General features: G+C 45.3%; 1 protein-coding gene across 1 annotated transcript in view; it reads right to left on the reverse strand.

Annotated features, from left to right (window-relative positions):
- TADA1 (transcriptional adaptor 1) overlaps positions 1-22,132 on the reverse strand; it is a 42,510-nt gene that overhangs the window by 14,892 nt on the left and 5,486 nt on the right. Inside the window, exons 3-6 of the mRNA XM_044301307.1 lie at positions 20,518-20,583; positions 20,348-20,430; positions 14,799-15,008; positions 8,609-8,760 (exon numbers count right to left, since the gene is read on the reverse strand). Of these exons, the coding sequence (XP_044157242.1) occupies positions 8,609-8,760; positions 14,799-15,008; positions 20,348-20,430; positions 20,518-20,583 (511 nt within the window). The remainder of the gene's footprint in view (positions 1-8,608; positions 8,761-14,798; positions 15,009-20,347; positions 20,431-20,517; positions 20,584-22,132) is intronic.

A 22,132-nucleotide genomic window follows, 5' to 3' on the forward strand; every position in this document is an offset into this window, starting at 1 on the left:
TCATTTTTTGCGGGACGAGATGCCGGTTTGATTGGCACTATTTTGGCGTACATGCGACTTTTTTGATCACTTTTATTACCTTTTTTGGGAAGTAAGGTGGGCAAAATTTAAATTTTCTCAGTTTTTATTTTTTTATTTTTATGGCGTTCACCGTGCGGGGAAAGTAACATGACCGTTTTATAGATCAGGCCGTTACGGATGCGGCGGTACCAAACATGTGTAGGGAATTTTATTTTTTTCATTTTTAATTAGTGATAAATGTGTTTTTTGATTTTCACTTTTTTTCACTTTTTCTTACTTTTTTTTGACCCAGACCCACTTGGTTCTTGAAGATCCAGTGGGTCTGGTGTCTGCATAATACAGTACAGAACCTATATAGGTTTCTGTACTGTATTTTACTTACACTGAACAGATCTATGCTTTCAGCATAGATCTGTTCAGCACCATGGACAGCAGGACGCCTGAGCAGGCGTCCTGTTGCCATGGGAACCTTCCCCGTCTGCCACAACTTCGCAGACGGGGAAGGGTAAGGACTGGGGCTTTGGGGGGCTGTCTGGGGGCTCTCTCCCTCTCCCATCGGGGGGCTGCAAAGGCACAGCAGCCCACCGATGGGAGAGGGAGGGAGCCGCATCTTACTGTTAACTCTTTCCATACAGCGGTCCGTACGGACCGCTGTATGGAAAGGGTTAAACGGCTGACATCCATTCACAGATGTCAGCCGTTTATACCAGGGTGCCAGCAATGTGCTGGCACCCTGGTATACCCACTAGAAGCCAACGATTATTCGGCGGGAGGCGGGCGGGGGATCGCGATCCCGCCTGCCGCACCGCCCACAACACCCCCCCCCTGCACCTCCCACCAGGCTAAAATCATGCAGGGGTGCAGGGGGGGTAATAACTATAGATTTGTGCCACACTAAAGTTTCTGATCGCCGCGGTCAGGGACCGCGGTGATCAGAAACAGCAGAAATAGCAACAAACCGCAGGTCTGAATTGACCTGCGGTTTGCTGCGGTTTGAATTGACCAGGCGTTGTGACAGGATGCCGGCTGAATGATTTCAGCCGGCATCCTGTGCGGATTAACCCCTGGGGCGCCACAATCTCAATTTAAACTCATGACGTACGGGTACGTCATGGGTCCTTAAGGACTCGGGATCCATGCCGTACCGGTACGTCATGGGTCCCTAAGGGGTTAAAGGCTATAAAAAAAAAAGAAAAAAAAAATTATTATTGCATTTTAATCATTTGGGCTAATAAAAATTTTTTCAATTACATGTGATCCTAGCCTGGTTACAACTTACAGCATATTCGTACAGCATATTTATAGAGCCGGTCGTTACGGACACGGTAATTCCTAATATGTGTGTTTTTTCCTTTTTTTATTACAAAATCAATTTCTGTCCCACTCTGGAACCTCAACTTTCTGATCCCCTCTGCAATGCATTTCACAAGCTTTGCTATTTTTGGTCACCTTATCACCCTAAAAAAATTTATCAAAAATGATCAAAAAGTTGTACATACCCCAAATATGATACCAATAAAAACTACAGTTAATCCTGCAAAAAAAAAAAAAAGGCCTCAAAGTTCTGTAGATGGGGAAAATAAATTTAAAAAAAGTTATGGGTGTCAGAATGCAAAGAAATTTTTTATTTTCAAATGTATTTATTTTTTTTTTTAAAACAAAATAAAAACTTGGCATTGCCGAATCATATTGACTTGCAGAATAAGGACCTCATGTAATTTTAAGCACACAGTGGGAGGCGTTATATCTAAACAAAAAAAAAAAATAATTGGTAGAATTGTAGCTTTTTTTTTTTTTTCATCCCATAAAAGATTTCCCCCCCCCCCCCATTTTCTATTACAAGACTGTAAATCAAATGATGGCCATTAAAAATGCATCTTGTCCTGAAAAAATAAGCTTTCATACAGCTACGTGAATGGAAAATTTAAAACGTTATGGCTATTGGAATGTGGGGAGGAAAAAAATCAGAAATGCAAAGACGAAAATGGGCCCCTGGTCTTTAAGGGGTTATTTGTTTTTCTTTTTTTAAATAAACATTACATTTATTACAGTGTAAACATTAACTTGGATGCGAAGTTCAAAACCCGGGGCAGAACATTTACAGAATAATCTTATAAACAGATAGTGCCACCTAGTGGCAGGCTCCTAAAATTGATGATTTAACCACTGGAGGATGCTGCATATTTATTTTATGCACTTATGTAGCGCTAATATTCTGCAGCGCTTTCCAGACATTAGCATCCAACTGTCCCCAGCCAATGTTATTTTATTAACACATGACTGTCTATTTTGTACAATATTTAGGCTTATCATTTTATTTTTTTTCAATTGTAGAAAATGTTTCTGCTAACAGTATAGGGAAACATTCCCGGTCTTAATAAATGTCCCATCGTGATTTACCTAAAGGGGTTTTCCAACATATTAAGGGCTCATGCACACGAACATATTTTCTTTCCGTGTCCGTTTCGGTTTTGGAACCGTATATGGAACCATTCATTTCAATGGGACAGCAAACAAAACGGAAGGTACTCGGTGTGCATTCCGTTTCCGTATGTCCGTATTTCCGTTCCGCAAAAAAAATAGAACAAGCCCTATTATTGTCCACATTACGGACAAGAATAGTACTGTTCTATTAGGGGCCAGCTGTCCCTTTCCACAAAATACGGAATGCACACAGACGTCATCCGTATTTTTTGCGGATCCATTTTTGGCGGACCGTAAAATACATTGGTCACATGACCTAGGAGCAGCTCAGCCCCATAGAAGTGAATGGGGCTGAGAGCTATACCAAGCACAGCCGCTATACAATGTACAGTTTAGGGTGACTGTGTTGGAGATATATCTACCTCTTTCTTCCTAATTATTAAAGAGGACCTTTCACTAGTTTAAAAACGAACTATATCACTTACTAGTATGTCTGGGCGCCGCTCCATTCACCCGGTATAAGCAGCTCCCTCTGTTGTACTGGGCAGAGTTTTTGTATTAGGGTTGTCCCTTGCTGCAGCGCTGGCCAATCGTAGCGCACAGCTCATAGCCAGAGGGTGGGATCGCTTATTAAAGCATCTGCCCATCACCTCCTGCAAGTCTGCCTGGATCCAGACCCTGCACTGCCTGACAACGAGACCGCTTATATCTGCATGCTATATTGGTCTGAACTTTATGTTGCATGTATCTGTCAAGTTACTTTTGAATACTGTCTGCCAGTAAAGACCATCTGTTCCTTTATTCTGCCTTTGTTGGACTGCCTTGTTCACGCTACTGCAGGTAGCTGCATTCTGGGTAAATGACATTTTATTTTTTATTTTTCTGGATGTTAGAAGGCCAGGAATTTTAGAAGCAATTCTTAAAATGTTTAAGAAAATTTCCCAAACCCACTATTTTAAAGGACCAATTCAGTTAGGATGTCACTTTGTGGGCTTGAGGGATGTTGCATACGACTGCTGGCTGTTTGGTGGTCCGTAAATTGTGGATCCGCAAAACATGGATACCAGCCGTGTGCATTACGCATTTTGCAGAACAGAAGGGCTGACCCCTAATAGAACTGTCCTATCCTTGTCTGTCATGCGGACAATAATAGAACATGTTCTATTTTTCTGCAGAATGACCATGCAATGCACACAGTCATTTCTGTTTTTTTGAAGCCCCATTGAAGTGAATGGTTCAGCTCAGAACGGACACGGGAAAAAAATATGTATGTGTGCATGAGACCTTGCATAGTAGAAACCACCCATAAATGACCTCGCTTTAGAAACTACACCCCTCACGTTATTCAACAGATTTTACAAACTTTGTTAACTCTTTAGGCATTCTATAAGAATTAAAAGGAATATGGAGGTGAACATTTTTCCTGTAACACAGCAAGGGTTAACAGCCAAACAAAACTCAATATTTATTGCCCTGATTCTGCAGGTCACAGAAACACCCCCCATTCGTGGTCGTAAATTGTATAGACACACAGCAGGGAGCAGAAGGGAAAGAGCAACATATGGATTTTAGAGGGCAGATTTCACTGGGATAATTTGAAGTTGCCATGTTGCATTTGAAGACCCCCTAATTTACCCCAACATTAAAAACTGCTAAAAAGTGACACCATTTTGGAAACTCAAAGCAGGAGGAGGGACAGGGTCGGGTTTACCGCTGCACTGTCTCAGCTAATGTGCTTGGCGAATGGCAGCAGCATCCTCCTCCTAAGTGTCCTCCCCAGAGTCGAGCAGCCAGCATAGCAGGTGCCTGGATACTGTTCCACCAATGATAATTAACCTTTAATACAAATACAGGAGGCGGATGCAGGCTGTACCCGCCTCCTGTATCTGTATTAACCCCTTAAGGACCAGGCCATTTTTTGCAAATCTGACCAGTGTCACTTTAAGTGCTGATAACTTTAAAACACTTTGACTTATCCAGGCCGTTCTGAGATTGTTTTTTCGTCACATATTGTACTTCATGACACTGGTAAAATAAAGTAAAAATTTTTTTTTATTTTTTGCATAATAAAATACCTAATTTACCAAAAGTTTGGAAAAATTAGCAAATTTCAAAGTTTCAGTTTCTCTACTTCTGTAATACATAGTAATACCCCCCAAAATTGTGATGACTTTACATTCCCCATATGTCTACTTCATGTTTGAATTATTTTGGGAATGATATTTTATTTTTTGGGGATGTTACAAGGCTTAGAAGTTTAGAAGCAAATCTTGAAATTTTTCAGAAATTTACAAAAACCCAATTTTTAGGGACCACTACAGCTCTGAAGTCACTTTGCGAGGCTTACATAATAGAAACCGCCCAAAAATTACCCCATTCTATAAACTACACCCCTCAAGGTATTCAAAACTCATTTTACAAACTTTGTTAACCCTTTAGGTGTTGCACAAGAGTTATTGGCAAATGGGGATGAAATTTGAGAATTTCATTTTTTTGCCTAATTTTCCATTTTAACCCATTTTTTCCACTAACAAAGCAAGGGTTAACAGCCAAACAAGACTGTATCTTTATTGCCCTGACTCTGCTGTTTACAGAAACACCCCATATGTGGCCGTAAACTACTGTACGGCCACACAGCGGGGCGTAGAGTGAAAGGTGCGCCGTATGGTTTTTGGAAGCCAGATTTTGCTGGACAGTTTTTTTGACACCATGTCCCATTTGAAGCCCCCTGATGCACCCCTAGAGTAGAAACTCCATAAAAGTGACCCCATCTAAGAAACTACACCCCTCAAGGTATTCAAAACTGATTTTACAAACTTTGTTAACCCTTTAGGTGTTGCACAAGATTTAATGGAAAATAGAGATACAATTTCAAAATTTCACTTTTTTGGCAGATTTTCCATTTTAATATTTTTTTTTCCAGTTACAAAGCAAGGGTTAACAGCCAAACAAAACTCATTATTTATGGCCGCAATTCTGTAGTTTACAGAAACACCCCACATGTGGTCGTAAACTGCTGTACAGGCACACGGCAGGGCGCAGAAGGAAAGGAATGCCATACGGTTTTTGGAAGGCAGATTTTGCTGGACTGTTTTTTTGACACCATGTCCCATTTGAAGCCCCCCTGATTGAACCCCTAGAGTAGAAACTCCAAAAAAGTGACCCTATTTTAGAAAGTACGGAATAGGGTGGCAGTTTTGTTGGTACTAGTTTAGGGTACATATGATTTTTGGTTGCTCTATATTACACTTTTTGTGCGGCAAGGTAACAAGAAATAGCTTTTTTTTTTATTTCCAACATTCATCTGACAGGTTAGATCATGTGGTAATTTTATAGAGCAGGTTGTCACGGACGCGGCGATACCTAATATGTATACAATTTTTTTTATTTATGTAAGTTTTATACAATAACTTCATTTTTAAAACCAAAAAATTGTTTAGTGTCTCCATAGTCTAAGAGCCATAGTTTTTTCAGTTTTTGGGCGATTATCTTGAGTAGAGTCTAATTTTTTGCGGGATGAGATGACGGTTTGATTGGCACTATTTTGGGGTGCATATGACTTTTTGATCGCTTGCTATTACACTTTTTGTGACGTAAGATGGCAAAAAATTGCTTTTTTTTTTACACCTTTTTTTTTTTTTTTACGGTGGTCACCTGAGGGGTTAGGTCATGTGATATTTTTATAGGGCCGGTCGATACGGACGCGGCGATACCTAATATGTATACTTTATTTATGTAAGTTTTACACAATGATTTTATTTTTGAAACAAAAAAAAATCATGTTTTAGTGTTTCCATAGTCTAAGAGCCATAGTTTTTTCAGTTTTTGGGCGATTATCTTGAGTATGGTCTCATTTTTTGCGGGATGAGATGACGGTTTGATTGGTACTATTTTGGCGTACATGCGACTTTTTTGATCACTTTTATTACCTTTTTTGGGAAGTAAGGTGGGCAAAATTTCAATTTTCTCATAGTTTTAATTTTTTTATTTTTATGGCGTTCACCGTGCGGGGAAAGTAACATGACCGTTTTATAGATCAGGTAGTTACGGACGCAACGCCCCCACCGCCTGCGACACCCCCCCCTGCACCACCCGCCGCCATCAAATCGTGCAGGGGTGCAGGGTGGGGGTGCAAAATCTTGATTTTAGGCACTCTGAAGTTTCTGACCGCGGGGATCAGAAACTGCAAAAAGCGCAGCAAACCGCAGGTCTGAATTGACCTACGGTTTGCTGCGATAACCCCCCCCCCCCTGGCGTTATGACAGGATGCCGGCTGAATGATTTCAGCCGGCATCCTGTTCAGATTAATCCCTGGGGCGCCGGAATCCCGATTTAAAGTTAGGACGTACCGGTACCTCCTTGGTCCTTAAGGACTCTGGAAATAGGGCGTACCGGTACATCCTATGTCCTTAAGGGGTTAAAGGTTAATTATCATAGGTGGCGCAGTATTAAAAGTCATTGGTGACGGTGCCCCCCCCATCCAAGTAATTTCATTGGTGGCAGTTCTCAACGGAGCCCCAGCAATGTAATCATCGCTGGGCTCTGAACGGTTATCATGGCAGCCAGGACGCTACTGAAGCCCTGACTGCCATGGTAATCTCCCTGCTGCTGTGTGTACTATGCACAGGGCAGCAGGGAGAGTGTGAAGTCCTATTCACCCTAATAGAGCTCCATTAGGGTTATTAGGGAATATCAGTATAAGTTATCGGCTATCAGCCTGAAAGTTCACAGGTGATCTGTATCAGCTCTAAAAAAAAAAAATTGGCTGGGGTCTTGGGTGTTGGACCTCAACCGATCAGTAAGAAACTCTCAGAAAACCCATTTAAACAAATATTTCATAACTCCCAAAAGCTACAGCTGCATAAGACCGTCTCTCTGCCAACATATGGGGGTCTAAAAAACAGGCACACAGCGCACTGTCTCTGCTCCTAGGATATGCACCTTTCCTTTTTGCTCTGAAGAGGCCACCAGACACAGACAAGCATGTCTTGTGGTTCGGGGCCCACACAGAATAGCATCACAAGCCGCACAGGGCTCTCAGATCACAAGTTTTGCACCACCGGTTTAGGCTACTTTCACACTTGCGTTCAGAGCGGATCCGTCTGAGACGGATCCGCTCATATAATGCAGACGGTGGATCCGTTCAGAACGGATCCGTCTGCATTATATTGTAAAAAAAATTCTAAGTGTGAAAGTAGCCTCAGACGGATCCGTCCAGACTTTTACATTGAAAGTCAATGGGGGGACGGATCCGTTTGAAGATTGAGCCATATTGTGTCATCTTCAAACGGATCCATCCCCATTGACTTACATTGCAAGTCTGGACGGATCCGCTTGCCTCTGCACGTTCAGGTGTCCGCCTGCTGAGCGGAGCGGAGGCTGAACGCTGCCAGACTGATGCATTCTGAGCGGATCCGCGTCCACTCAGAATGCATTCGTGCTGGACGGATGCGTTCGGGACCGCTTGTGAGCCCCTTCAAACGGAACTCACAAGCGGACACCCGAACGCTAGTGTGAAAGTAGCCTTAGCTGCATCTGTATATATGCCTGCATATACAGGCATCTATAAAACGCTAATGTACAGTCAGTAAAGCCGATGCAACATGCCCACATTTAGCCCTGCTCAACTGGAGTTACACTCAGGACTGACATCTCCTTGATGCTGGGTTGCATTAGACTGTAGATAATTCTTCCCTAAGGACTTCCTATCAACAATATCTGCATGTAAAGCTTGGCGTCACCACGAAAACTGGTTACACTGCCTCAGACAACCATATAGCTTTGTTGTGCATACTGTACCTATGTGGCCCATAGAGTAGTGAACCAATGGAAAGCAGTTAATCAGAAATAAAATTCTACCGCTTCATTAATAACAGCATACCATGGGTCAACATCTGGGGTGGAGTTCCCCTATAATAAGAGCAAAGCCACTTCAGGCAGTGCCAGTTCCTTTGTATGAGTGTATTTTCCACTGGCTTTCAGTGTACTTCCCCAACATATGTTGCACAGGGACTGACTATTTTTTAATGATGGTCTTTAATTATATTAGTTCTTATTTTTGTCATTTTCAGAATAACTATACAGAACAGATGCTGCTTAATTTACCGTGACAAACTGTACGAGGTCAAAATAATTCCACAGATCTATATGTGCCAGCACTTACCATTCAACAAGCTGATTGTAGGTTGCCACGCTGTTTCTTAGGTATGGCTGGGGATTGATATTGCAGCCGAAGGCGTATCGGAAGTGTCCATCTTTAAGGCGGTACGCTCGTCGACGCACCACCACGCAAGTCAACAGATTCTTTAAATGTTTCTGTGGAGACAGACAAAATAATTACGTCAATTCTGTGCAAACTGCACACGTCATCTAACACTAGGACTGCTCTTCAGCGTGAGCTGTGTGCCCTGGTGGAGCAGTATTAGGGGGACTAAGACAAAACCCTGAACTAAGCCAGACCTGTAAAAAGTAGGAATTCTTCATTAACACATGCAGTGTTCTCAAGTGGCCTTTTGTAGCTTAGGGTACGATCTCACGGGGCAGCACACTAGCAGCAAAGTGGACGCGATCTCCCGAAATCTAATCGACATCCTGTGGAAAAAAGCTGGAGGGAACTTGGGTCAATTGACGCTGCAGATTTTCACTGTGGATTTCGCCTTTGCAAAGCAAAGGGTGAAATCTGTGGCTAACCCACCTATAAAGCTAGGTTCACACTGCATTTCAGCCCTCCGCAAGGATTTTAGTCAGGGGTATACATCTGAATACCCCAAAAACAGTGCTCAAGCATTTACCATGATGGTTGCATTCACGTCAATGGGTCAAACGGTGTTCAAAGGAATCATCTGACCAATGATCAATTTGACCTGATTTCCACCTGGTTTCCGGCTTTTTCAGCACAGAGATTAGTGTGGTAGACTGCGCTATCCTGTCCAGTGAAAAAAATCTGAAAACAAACAGAAGGCCGGTCAAATGCAGTCCAAACATTCACCGCTTCAACCCCCGTGACGTACCAGTACGTTACGGTGGTTGAGGGAATGTAAGGAGCTGCTGCAGCTATGCTGCTTCCCTAACGCTGGGTCCACACCTGAGCGTTCGCGATGGAGCGCTCTGTATGCGCGATTGTACCGGCGTTTACAATCGCGCATACAGAGACAAGCGAACGCCCATTGTCGCGCGTTCCCGAAAGTCTATGTACGGGAACGCGCGACAAAACGCCCCAAAGAAGCTCAAGAACTTTTTTGAGCGTCGGGCGTTTTACAGCGCGATCGTACGCGCTGTAAAACGCCCAGGTGAGAACCATTCCCATAGGGAAGCATTGGTTTCTCCTTGTTGAGCGTTTTACAGAGCGTTTTTCAACTTGCAGTAGGCTCTGGGTGTGGTGTTTTTCAGGCAAATTTCACTATAGGAAAAAAGACTGGAAAAAGCCCCCCAAAAATTGTGAGACTAAGGCTACTTTCACACTAGCGTTCGGGGCTCCGCTTGTGAGTTCCGTTTGAAGGCTCTCACAAGCGGCCCCGAACGGATCCGTACAGCCCCAATGCATTCTGAGTGGATGCGGATCCGCTCAGAATGCATCAGTTTGGCACCGTTTGGCCTCCGCTCCGCTCAGCAGGCGGACACCTGAACGCTGCTTGCAGCGTTTTCGTGTCCGCCTGGCCGTGCGGAGCCAAACGGATCCGTCCAGACTTACAATGCAAGTCAATGGGGACGGATCCGTTTGACGTTGACACAATATGGTGCAATTTCAAACGGATCCGTCCCCCATTGACTTTCAATGCAAAGTCAGGAGTCCCCATCAGATCGGAGTTTTCTCCGATCCGATGGTATATTTAACTTGAAGCGTCCCCATCACCATGGGAACGCCTCTATGTTAGAATATACCATCGGATTTGAGTTACATCGTAAACCTCAGATCCGACAGTATATTCTAACACAGAGGCGTTCCCATGGTGATGGGGACGCTTCATGTTAGAATATACTGAGAACTGTGTACATGACTGCCCCCTGCTGCCTGGCAGATGCTGCCAGGCAGCAGGGGGCAGACCCCCCCCTCCTCCTGTAATTAACTTATTGGTGGCCAGTGCGGGCCCCCCTCCCTCCCCAGTATTAAATATTACCAGTGCGGCCTCCCCCTCCCTCCCCAGTATTAAATATTACCAGTGCGGCGGCCTCCCCCTCCCTCCCTCCCCAGTATTAAATATTACCAGTGCGGCCCCCTCCCTCTATATTTATTGGTGGCCGGGCCAGTGCGGATTCCAAGTATTGTGAGCAGTGCGGCCTCCCCTCTCCCCCCCTAATTAAAATCACCCCCCCCCCCCCCATCATTGGTGGCAGCGGAGAGTACCGATCGGAGTCCCAGTTTAAATCGCTGGGGCTCCGATCGGTTACCATGGCAACCAAGACGCTATTGCAGTCTTGGCTGCCATGGTTACTTAGCAATAAATACAAGCATTATACTTACCTGAAGAGCTGCGATGTCTGACCGGCCGGGCGCTCCTCCTACTGGTAAGTGACAGGTCTGTGCTATAGGCAATGCGCCGCACAGAGGGGAGGCCGCACTGCTCACAATACTTGGAATCCGCACTGGCCCGGCCACCAATAAATATAGAGGGAGGGGGCCGCACTGGTAATATTTAATACTGGGGAGGGAGGGAGGGGGAGGCCGCACTGGTCATATTTAATACTGGGGAGGGAGGGGGGGCCGCACTGGCCACCAATAAGTTAAATACAGGAGGGGGGGGGGGGTCTGCCGCAACGGATGCAAGCGTTTGCATTATAGGAGCGGATCCGTCTGTGCAGACACCAGACGGATCCGCTCCTAACGCAAGTGTGAAAGTAGCCTAAAAAAGTTAAAAAAAAAAATTCCCCCAAAAAACAAATTAAATGGTGATTTTTAGGTGCAAAAAACACCCTGCATTAAAAGAAACAGTCACCCATATACAGTGCCTTGCAAAAGTATTAACCACCCCCACCCCCTCGACTTTTTTCATATTTTGTTACATTACAGTCTTAAAGAGGACCTTTCACCTTGAAAAACATTGTGAACTAAGTATCATGACATATACAGCGGCGCCCAGGGATCTCACTGCACTTCTTGGCGCCGCTCCGTTCGGCCGCTGTGCCCTCTGGTATCTTCACTCACTTGGTTATAGTAGGCGGAGTCTGCCCTTGTTCTGCTGGGTGTCTCCTTCTCCCATGCTGTAGTGCTGGCCAATCGCAGCGCAGAGCTCACAGGCCTGGGAGAAAAAAAACCTCCCAGGCTGTGATCTCTCTCGCTGCGATTGGCCAGCGCTACAGCCTAGGAGGAGGAGATGCCCAGCAGAACAAGGGCAGACTCCGCCTACTATAACCAAGTCTCCTAAGTCTCCGCCTACTATAACAAAGTGAGCGAAGATACCGGAGGACATCGCGGCCGAACGGAGCGGCGCCCATAATAGTAAGTGCAGCGAGATCCCTGGGCGCCGCTGTATATGTCATGATACTTAGTTCACAATGTTTTTCCAGGTGAAAGGTCCTCTTTATGGGTACTTTCACACTAGCGTTTTTCTTTTCCGGCACCGAGTTCTGTCCTAGGGGCTCTATACCAGAAAAGAGCTGATCAGTTTTATCCCCATGCATTCTGAATGGAGAGCAATCCGTTCAGGATGCATCAGGATGTCTTCAGTTCAGTCTTTTTGCCTTTTCAGCACAGAGATAATACCGCAGCATGCTGCGGTTTTATCTCTGGACAAAAAAAATGAACACTTGCCTGAATGCCAGATCCAGATTTTTTTTTCCATAGGAATGTATTAGTGCTGGATCCAGAATTCAAAATACCAGAATGCCGGATTCGTCCTTCCGGTCTGCGCAGACCGAAAAAATAAATTGAAAAAAATAAATGCCTGATCCGTTTTTCCGGATAACACCGGAAAGACGGATCCGTCATTTCAATGCATCCTGATCAGTCTTACAAATGCCATCAGTTGGCATACGTTTTGACGAATCCGGCAGGCAGTTCCGGCGACGGAACTGCTTGCCGGATCACTCTGCCGCAAGTGTGAAAGTTCAATGTTTTGTTAATCTGAATTTTATGTGATGCATCAGAACACAATAGTAGTGAAAAGTAGTCAAAAGTTGGTGAAGTGAAATGAGAAAAATATATAAATAAAACTATTGTTTAGAAATAGAAAACAGAAAATTGTCATGTGCGTATGTATTCACCCTCTTTGTTAGGAAGCCCATAAAAAGCTCTGGTGCGGCCAATTACCTTCAGAAGTCACATAATTGGTGAAATTATGTCACCTGTGTGCAATCTAAGTGTCACATGATCTGTCATTACATATAAACACCTTTTTTGAAAGACCCCAGAGGCTGCAACACCTAAGCAAGAGGCATCATTAGCCAAACACTGCTGTGAAGACCAAGGAACTCTCCAAACAAGTAAGGGACAATGTTGTTGAGAAGTCAGGGTTAGGTTATAAAAAAATATCCAAATCTTTGACGATCCCCAGGAGCACCATCAAATCTATCATAACCAAATGGAAAGAACATGGCACAACAGCAAACCTGCCAAGAGACGGCTGCCCACCAAAACTCACGGACCAGGCAAGGAGGGCATTAATCAGAGAGGCAGCACAGAGACCTAAGGCAACCCTGGAGGAGCTGCAGAGTTCCACAGCAGAGATTGGAGTATTTGTACATAGGACAATAAGCCGTACGCTTCATAGAGTTGGGCTTTATGGCAGAGTGGCCAGAAGAAAGCCATTACTTTCAACAAAAAACAAAAAGGGCATGTTGCGAGTTTGCGAAAAGGCATGTGGGAGTACTCCCAAAATGTATGGAGGAAGGTGCTCTGGCCTGATGAGACTAAAATTGAACTTTTCGGCCATCAAAGAAAACACTATGTCTGGTGCAAACCCAACACCTCACATCACCCAAACAACACCATCCCCACAGTGAGACATGGTGGTGGCAGCATCATGCTGTGGGGATGGGACTGGGAAACTGGTCAGAGTTGAGGGAAAGAAGGATGGTGCTAAATACAGGGATATCCTTGAGCAAAACCTGCACCACTCTGTGCGTGATTTGAGGCTAGGACGGAGGTCCACCTTCCAGCAGGACAATGACCCCAAACACACTGCTAAAGCAACACTTCAGTGGTTTAAGGGGAAACATGTAAATGTGTTGGGATGGCCTCGTCAAAGCCCAGATCTCAATCCAATAGAAAATCTGTGGTCAGACTTAAAGATTACTGTTCACAAGCGCAAACCATCCAACTTGAAGGAGCTGGAGCAGTTTTGCAAGGAGCAATGGGCGAAAATCCCAGTGGTAAGATGTGGCAACTGCTCACAGAAACTTATCCAAAGCGACTTGGAGCTGTGATTGCCACAAAAGGTGGCTCTACAAAGTATTGGCTTTAGGGGGGTGAATAGTTATGCACAATGACTTTTTCTGTTATTTTGTTCTATTTGTTGTTTGCTTCACAATAAAGAAAAAAAAAAACAACATGTTCTGTAAATTTAGGCTACTTTCACACTTGCGTTCGGAGCGGATCTGTCTGGTGTCTGCACAGACGGATCCGTTCCTATAATGCAAACGATGGGATCTGTTCAGAACGGATCCGTCTGCATTATCTTTCAGAAAAAATTCTAAGTCTGAAAGTTAGTCAGACGGATCCATCCAGACTTTGCATTGAAAGTCAATGGGGGACGGATCAGTTTAAAATTGCACCATATTGTGTCAACTTCAAACGGATCCGTCCCCATTGACTTACATTGTAAGTCTGGACTGATCCGTTTGGCTCCGCACGGCTGCAAGCAGCGTTCGGGCGTCCGCCTGCTGAGCGGAACGGAGGTCAAACGGTGCCATACTGATGCATTCTGAGCGGATCCGCATCCACTCAGAATGCATTGGGGCCGTACGGATCCGTTCGGGGCCGCTTGTGAGAGCCTTCAAACGGAACTCACAAGCAGAACCCCGAACGCAAGTGTGAAAGTAGCCTAAATGATGCAAATCGTCAAACAATCCATGTTAATTCCAGGCTGTGAGGCACCAAAATACAAAAAAAAATGGGGGGGGGGGGGAGAATACTTTTAAAAGGCAAAGGCACTGTATGTCAGGAGATGTGCCTGGATAAACAATGAATATACATGGAGCCCTGGAGACAGACCCCCACAATCGTAATAAAATTATTATTTCAGTAAGCAGAAAAAGTCATAAAAACATTCAGGCTGAGGATCTGTCAAGAGACTGTAGACTTACTGATGTCACACCATGGTCTGCAGACTACAGACTACTGACAGGTAGAAGACAAGCCGTGCGGAACATGATTCATTGCGCCTGGTCTAGTTCTGCAAAGTTTTGTTTACCCATACCTCTAACGCATGGATAACAATGGTCACTGCGTCCTCTGTTACATTGTCCAAGCCATGTTCAAAGGCAGTAACAATCATGCGCCCCTCCAGCTGCCCTCTGGTGGGCAAAGTCATAGTGTGAGAACACAGCTTGAGTTCATAGTCCTCTTGAGGATCCCGACTCACAAATTGTTGAGCTCCGGCCAAAGGATTCTGGGGCTGGAAACGATGCTAGAGGAGAATATTAAAGTACAGTTATAGCTGTGTCTGTGTCACATACAACGAAGAGTAAACGGTGAGGGTTTGAATAACAGGACAGTAAAAAACAGTGTCTGTCCATTGTACCAAACATAGTCCATGATATTCTTGCTTAGTAGGTACCGGTACTTGGGGTATGTCCTATAACTCAGCAAAGGCCTTCCATTGTCACATCCATCACATAAATGTATCCCCCCCCCCCCATTCTGGGACAGTGGGTGGAGGCCTGCAATTTGTATTACATGAAGCTAATACCTCGGGCTTTACCCATAAAGCCGTGCAGCCACTGACCATTGGAGGTGTGGGGAGCATCAGCTGCATGTGGACCTAACAAGCAAAATCTTGTTAACCCCTAATTTTCTACTTGTACATGTAATGTCATATTTCCCGATGACCTATCCAGAGGACACCCGCGACTACCCCGCCGATCAGCTGTTCACAGTAGCACTGCGGCCTTCTCTCTGCTTTCCCTAGTCCAGTGACGACACGTTAATCTCACCTGACCAGGGAGCGGCTCAGCCCCTTAGCGGTGAATGGGGCTGAGCTGCGATACCAAGCACAGTACTGTACAATGTATCGTGCAGGGAAAAGGCAGCGGAGTCCCGTGTGTCACACCACCACCAATCAGATACTGATGATCTAACCTGAGGATAGGTCATCAATATGAAAATCTCAGAAAACCCTTTTAAGTTCTCTTTTTCTTTTTAGGGGTGTTAATTAAAAATAATTCTGATATTGTTTTGGGGACATCAGAACTACAGCTTCTTTCTTTTTCCATCGACAGACTTGCTTTTTGTAGAACAGCTTGTAGTTTCCACTGGTACCATTTTGGGGTACGTACAGCTTTGTGATCACTTTTTATTCCATTTTCTAGTCAAAGGAATGAACAAAAAAAAAAAAAAAAAAAATGCTATTTTGGTGCTTTCTCTTCAAATTTGGCTAGCTTACTGCAGTACTATGAGGTGCTATTACAGAACCAGGCTGGAAGGGGCAAATGAACAATTGCAGTTTATTCACAGACGCCTTTTATACTGCGCATTATGAAAAATTGCAGCAAAAACAACTACATCTAAATCTTTCAGTTTTCCGGGATTTTCATATTTATGCCCTTTTCTCAAGATCGAGACCGGCGGGAGTCTGACTCCCAGCAATCCCGGCAATCAGCTGTACAAAAAGGCTGTGGCGCTCAATGAGGCCATATGACGTCACATTCATCAGGCATGTGACCTAGGCGCAGCTCAGTCCTATCAAAATCAGCAACACCATTGCAGTAGAGCAGTGATGCCCAACCTGCGGCCCTCCAGCTGTTGTAAAACTACAACTGCCATCATGCCCTGATTGCAGGTTGATAGCTATAGGCTGTCCGAACATGCTGGGAGTTGTAGTTTTGCAACAGCTGGAGGGCCGCAGGTTGGGCATCCCTGCAGTAGAGCATACCAGCACCTGCAGTCTTATACAGAGTTATAGCGTACAGTGAAGGCCAGGATGTAGCGGCATCTTCCCCAATGCAGTGGAAATGTTAACACAACTTTAGTTCATATCCTATAAAACAACTATAATACATCTACCACCTACAGTACAGACCAAAAGTTTGGACACACCTTCTCATTCAAAGAGTTTTCTTTATTTTCAGGACTATGAAAATTGTAGATTCACACTGAAGGCATCAAAACTATGAATTAACACATGTGGAATTATATACATAACAAAAAAGTGTGAAACAACTGAAAATATGTCATATTCTAGGTTCTTCAAAGTAGCCACCTTTTGCTTTGATTACTGCTTTGCACACTCTTGGCATTCTCTTGATGAGCTTCAAGAGGTAGTCACCTGAAATGGTCTTCCAGTCTTGAAGGAGTTCCCAGAGATGCTTAGCACTTGTGGGCCCTTTTGCCTTCACTCTGCGGTCCAGCTCACCCCAAACCATCTCGATTGGGTTCAGGTCCGGTGACTGTGGAGGCCAGGTCATCTGGCGCAGCACCCCATCACTCTACTTCATGGTCAAATAGCCCTTACACAGCCTGGAGGTGTGTTTGGGGTCATCGTCCTGTTGAAAAATAAATGATGGTCCAACTAAACGCAAACCGGATGGAATAGCATGCCGCTGCAAGATGCTGTGGTAGCCATGCTGGTTCAGTATGCCTTAATTTTTAATAAATCCCCAACAGTGTCACCAGCAAAGCACCCCCACACCATCACACCTCCTCCTCCATGCTTCACAGGTGGGAACCAGGCATGTAGAGTCCATCCAATCACCTTTTCTGCGTCGCACAAAGACACGGTGGTTGGAACCAAAGATCTCAAATTTGGACTCATCAGACCAAAGCACAGATTTCCACTGGTCTAATGTCCATTCCTTGTGTTCTTTAGCCCAAACAAGTCTCTTCTGCTTGTTGCCTGTCCTTAGCAGTGGTTTCCTAGCAGATATTCTACCATGAAGGCCTGATTCACACAGTCTCCTCTTAACAGTTGTTCCAGAGATGTGTTCTGCTAGAACTCTGTGAGGCATTGACCTGGTCTCTAATCTGAGCTGCTGTTAACCTGCGATTTCTAAAGGCTGGTGACTCGGATGAACGTATCCTCCGCAGCAGAGGTGACTCTTGGTCTTCCTTTCCTGGGGCGGTCCGCATGTGAGCCAGTTTCTTTGTAGCGCTTGATGGTTTTTGTGACTGCACTTGGGGACACTTTCAAAGTTTTCCCAATTTATCGGACTGACTGACCTTCATTTCTTAAAGTAATGATGGCAACTCGTTTTTCTTTACTTAGAATTTTTATTATGGCAAGAAAAAAAAGCAGCTAAGTAAAGAAAAACGAGTTGCCATCATTACTTTAAGAAATGAAGGTCAGTCAGTCCGATAAATTGGGAAAACTTTGAAAGTGTCCCCAAGTGCAGTCACAAAAACCATCAAGCGCTACAAAGAAACTGGCTCACATGCGGACCGCCCCAGGAAAGGAAGACCAAGAGTCACCTCTGCTGCGGAGGATACGTTCATCCGAGTCACCAGCCTTTAGAAATCGCAGGTTAACAGCAGCTCAGATTAGAGACCAGGTCAATGCCACACAGAGTTCTAGCAGCAGACACATCTCTGGAACAACTGTTAAGAGGAGACTGTGTGAATCAGGCCTTCATGGTAGAATATCTGCTAGGAAACCACTGCTAAGGACAGGCAACAAGCAGAAGAGACTTGTTTGGGCTAAAGAACACAAGGAATGGACATTAGACCAGTGGAAATCTGTGCTTTGGTCTGATGAGTCCAAATTTGAGATCTTTGGTTCCAACCACCGTGTCTTTGTGCGACGCAGAAAAGGTGATTGGATGGACTCTACATGCCTGGTTCCCACCGTGAAGCATGGAGGAGGAGGTGTGATGGTGTGGGGGTGCTTTGCTGGTGACACTGTTGGGGATTTATTAAAAATTGAAGGCATACTGAACCAGCATGGCTACCACAGCATCTTGCAGCGGCATGCTATTCCATCCGGTTTGCGTTTAGTTGGACCATCATTTATTTTTCAACAGGACGATGACCCCAAACACACCTCCAGGCTGTGTAAGGGCTATTTGACCATGAAGTAGAGTGATGGGGTGCTGCGCCAGATGACCTGGCCTCCACAGTCACCGGACCTGAACCCAATCGAGATGGTTTGGGGTGAGCTGGACCGCAGAGTGAAGGCAAAAGGGCCAACAAGTGCTAAGCATCTCTGGGAACTCCTTCAAGACTGGAAGACCATTTCAGGTGACTACCTCTTGAAGCTCATCAAGAGAATGCCAAGAGTGTGCAAAGCAGTAATCAAAGCAAAAGGTGGCTACTTTGAAGAACCTAGAATATGACATATTTTCAGTTGTTTCACACTTTTTTATTATGTATATAATTCCACATGTGTTAATTCATAGTTTTGATGCCTTCAGTGTGAATCTACAATTTTCATAGTCCTGAAAATAAAGAAAACTCTTTGAATGAGAAGGTGTGTCCAAACTTTTGGTCTGTACTGTATATTTTTCCTCATTTCCCTGGTTCTTATCTGGGCCTTTGTTTACATGCAATAAAAACAATCTCTGCCCCTCCCCCTGCTCTGCTAAGGGAGTGCATACAAGAGCTGCCCTGAGTGACATGTCTGCCTGCTGGGAGACTCTGCAGCATGTTGTATGTGGAGGACTACAAGTCCCAGCTGTATAATGACACTGCTAGGGGAGTGAATACAAGAGCTGCCCTGAGTGACATGTCCGCCTGCTGGGAGACACTGCAGCATGTTGTATGTGTAGGACTACAAGTCCCAGCTGTATAATGACACTGCTAATACACACAGGATCTTCCCCCTACCTTCTTGCGTAATGCTCTCTCTAGTATATCAGCTCCAGTGCCCAGAATTGTCCCTGCCTGCAGAGCTGTGCAGCTGAAGGGGTTAAGTATCCTAGCAAAGAAGTGAAGGGGGGGGCGTGGCCAGCACAGTGACATCTCGTTTACAGGCTTGTAAACAACCTTTATCAGAGCAGGGAGAGAAGCTGACATCACAGGTCATGTGACCCTCAGTGAAATCTGAGAAACCAGCCACCGGAAATAAAGTGAGTGAATTGGAAAGCTGTTACATTTGCCTAGTTAGGAACATAGAAAGAACAAAAAAAATAACTCGAATAACCCCTTTAAAGGGGTTGCAAAGATGGTATATGTTCAGGATAGGTCATCAATGTCTGATTGGCCGGGGCCCAACACCCCACCGATCAGCTCTCTGAAGGGGAGGCGGCGGTCCATGAAAGCGCCATAACCTCATTTCACTACCTTTCATCTCAGAAGTTTGGACGGCGCTGTGTAATTACAAGTACTCATTCCAGTCAAGTGAATAGAGCGAGTACTGGTAATTACACTGAACTTCCGAGAAGACGGACAGTGTGATGAAGAGGAGATAGCCCTCGTATGGAGCGCCACCTCCTCCTCAAACAGGTGGTCAAATGATACCATCTGCACAACCCATTTAACTTCCTCAAACAGCTGATCAGTGGGGGTGCTGGGAGTTGGACCCTGAGGACAGGCCATTAATATGAAAATCCCAGAAAACCCCTTTATGTTCTAAGACATTGAAGGACTGCCATCTCGCATATTTTTGCCCCCTCTGTCTATGTAATTAATACATGTAATGGTGTCTCCCAATCTGAGGGCCGTGCGTTTGAATAGCCAGGCAAAATAGGAGCGGGACGTAACTGATCAACTGATCATCTCAGGCCCAGATTCTGAAAAAGGACTGTCTATGAGAGGACAACCCCTTTATAATAAACAGCAAAGTATAACATCATCTGCGTTACATATAGATGGGCTTACATCAAACTTCTGTCGAGCAGATGTGATTTTTTTCTTTCCTTTAGGCTTCGTCTTGGCCGCACAGGGTAGTGCTCCTGCTCCCTCTGGAATTAACAGAACATTGTGTGAACCGTCATGTTGCATTATATCTATTGCTCAGGTGACCGATTTCTCTTTCCCAACTCGCTTACCAGGAGAAGAAATAAGAATTTGGCATCGAGTAAGAATGGCCAGGAGGAAGTCGTTGTGGGAGTGCACTGCAACGATAGTAGACATTTGTGTTAACAGACCAGAGAGAATTCAGTGTCATCAGGAATAAGGCTGCGTCTACATAGACCAGGGATCAGAAACCTTTGGCACTCCAGCTGCTGTGATACTACAACTCCAAGCTTGGCTGTTCTCACATCTCCCATAAAAGTGACTGGAGCATTCTGGGAGTTGTAGTTTCAGAACATCTGGAGTGCCGGAGGTTGCTGATCCCCGATATAGACGATATATACCCTCCTGCTCCTTGCGCTTCCACCATACATCAGATCATATTATAAAAAGGAAAGTCATGGTCTCAGCAGTTAAGGGCTCTTTCACACCTGCGTTATTTTCTTCCGGCATAGAGTTCCGTCGTCGGGGCTCTATGCCGGAAGAATCCTGATCAGTTTTATCCTAATGCATTCTGAATGGAGAGAAATCCGTTCAGGATGCATCAGGATGTCTTCAGTTCAGGACCGGAACGTTTTTTGGCTGGAGAAAATACCACAGCATGCGCTTTTTGCTCCGGCCAAAATTCCTGAAGACTTGCCGCAAGGCCGGATCCGGAATTAATGCCCATTGAAAGGCATTAATCCGGATCCGGCCTTAAGCTAAACGTCGTTTCGGCGCATTGCCGGATCCGACGTTTAGCTTTTTCTGAATGGTTACCATGGCTGCCGGGACGCTAAAGTCCTGGCAGCCATGGTAAAGTGTAGTGGGGAGCGGGGGAGCAGCATACTTACCGTCCGTGCGGCACCTGGGGCGCTTCAGAGTGACGTCAGGGCGCCCCACACGCATGGATGACGTGATCGCATGGCACGTCATCCATGCGCATGGGGCGCTCTGACGTCATTCTGGAGCGCCCCGGGAGCTGCACGGACTGTAAGTATACTGCTCCCCCGCTCCCCACTACTACTATGGCAACCAGGACTTTAATAGCGTCCTGGCTGCCATAGTAACACTGAACGCATTTTGAAGACGGATCTGTCTTCAAATGCTTTCAGGTCACTTGCGTTTTTCCGGATCCGGCGTGTAATTCCGGCAAGTAGAGTACACGCCGGATCCGGACAACGCAAGTGTGAAAGAGCCCTAACCCTGTTAGGAGCTTGCGATCATTTTTTCATTTCCGTTTTTTCTCTTTGCCTTCCCAGAGCCATATCTTTATTCACATAGCCCAGGGATGGCCAACCTGAGGCTCTCCAGCTTCTGCAAAACTACAACTCCCATCATGCTCAGACTGCCTACAGCAGGGCATGGTGGGAATTGTAGTTTTAGGCCCCTTTCCCACAGGCGAGTATTCCACACGGATGCGATGCGCGAGTTGAACGCATTGCACCCGCACTGAATCCTGACCCATTCGTTTCTATGGGGCTGTGCACATGAGCAGTGATTTTCATGCATCACTTGTGCGTTGCGTGAAAATCGCAGCATGCTCCTCTTTGTGCGTTTTTCATGTAACGTAGGCCCCATGGAAATGAATGGGGTTGCGTGAAAATCGCAAGCATCCCCAAGCAAGTGCGGATGCGGTGCGATTTTCATGCACGGTTGCTAGGAGACAAT

The sequence above is a fragment of the Bufo gargarizans genome, chromosome 7, assembly GCF_014858855.1.
Source record: "Bufo gargarizans isolate SCDJY-AF-19 chromosome 7, ASM1485885v1, whole genome shotgun sequence".
NCBI classification, from domain to species: domain Eukaryota; kingdom Metazoa; phylum Chordata; class Amphibia; order Anura; family Bufonidae; genus Bufo; species Bufo gargarizans.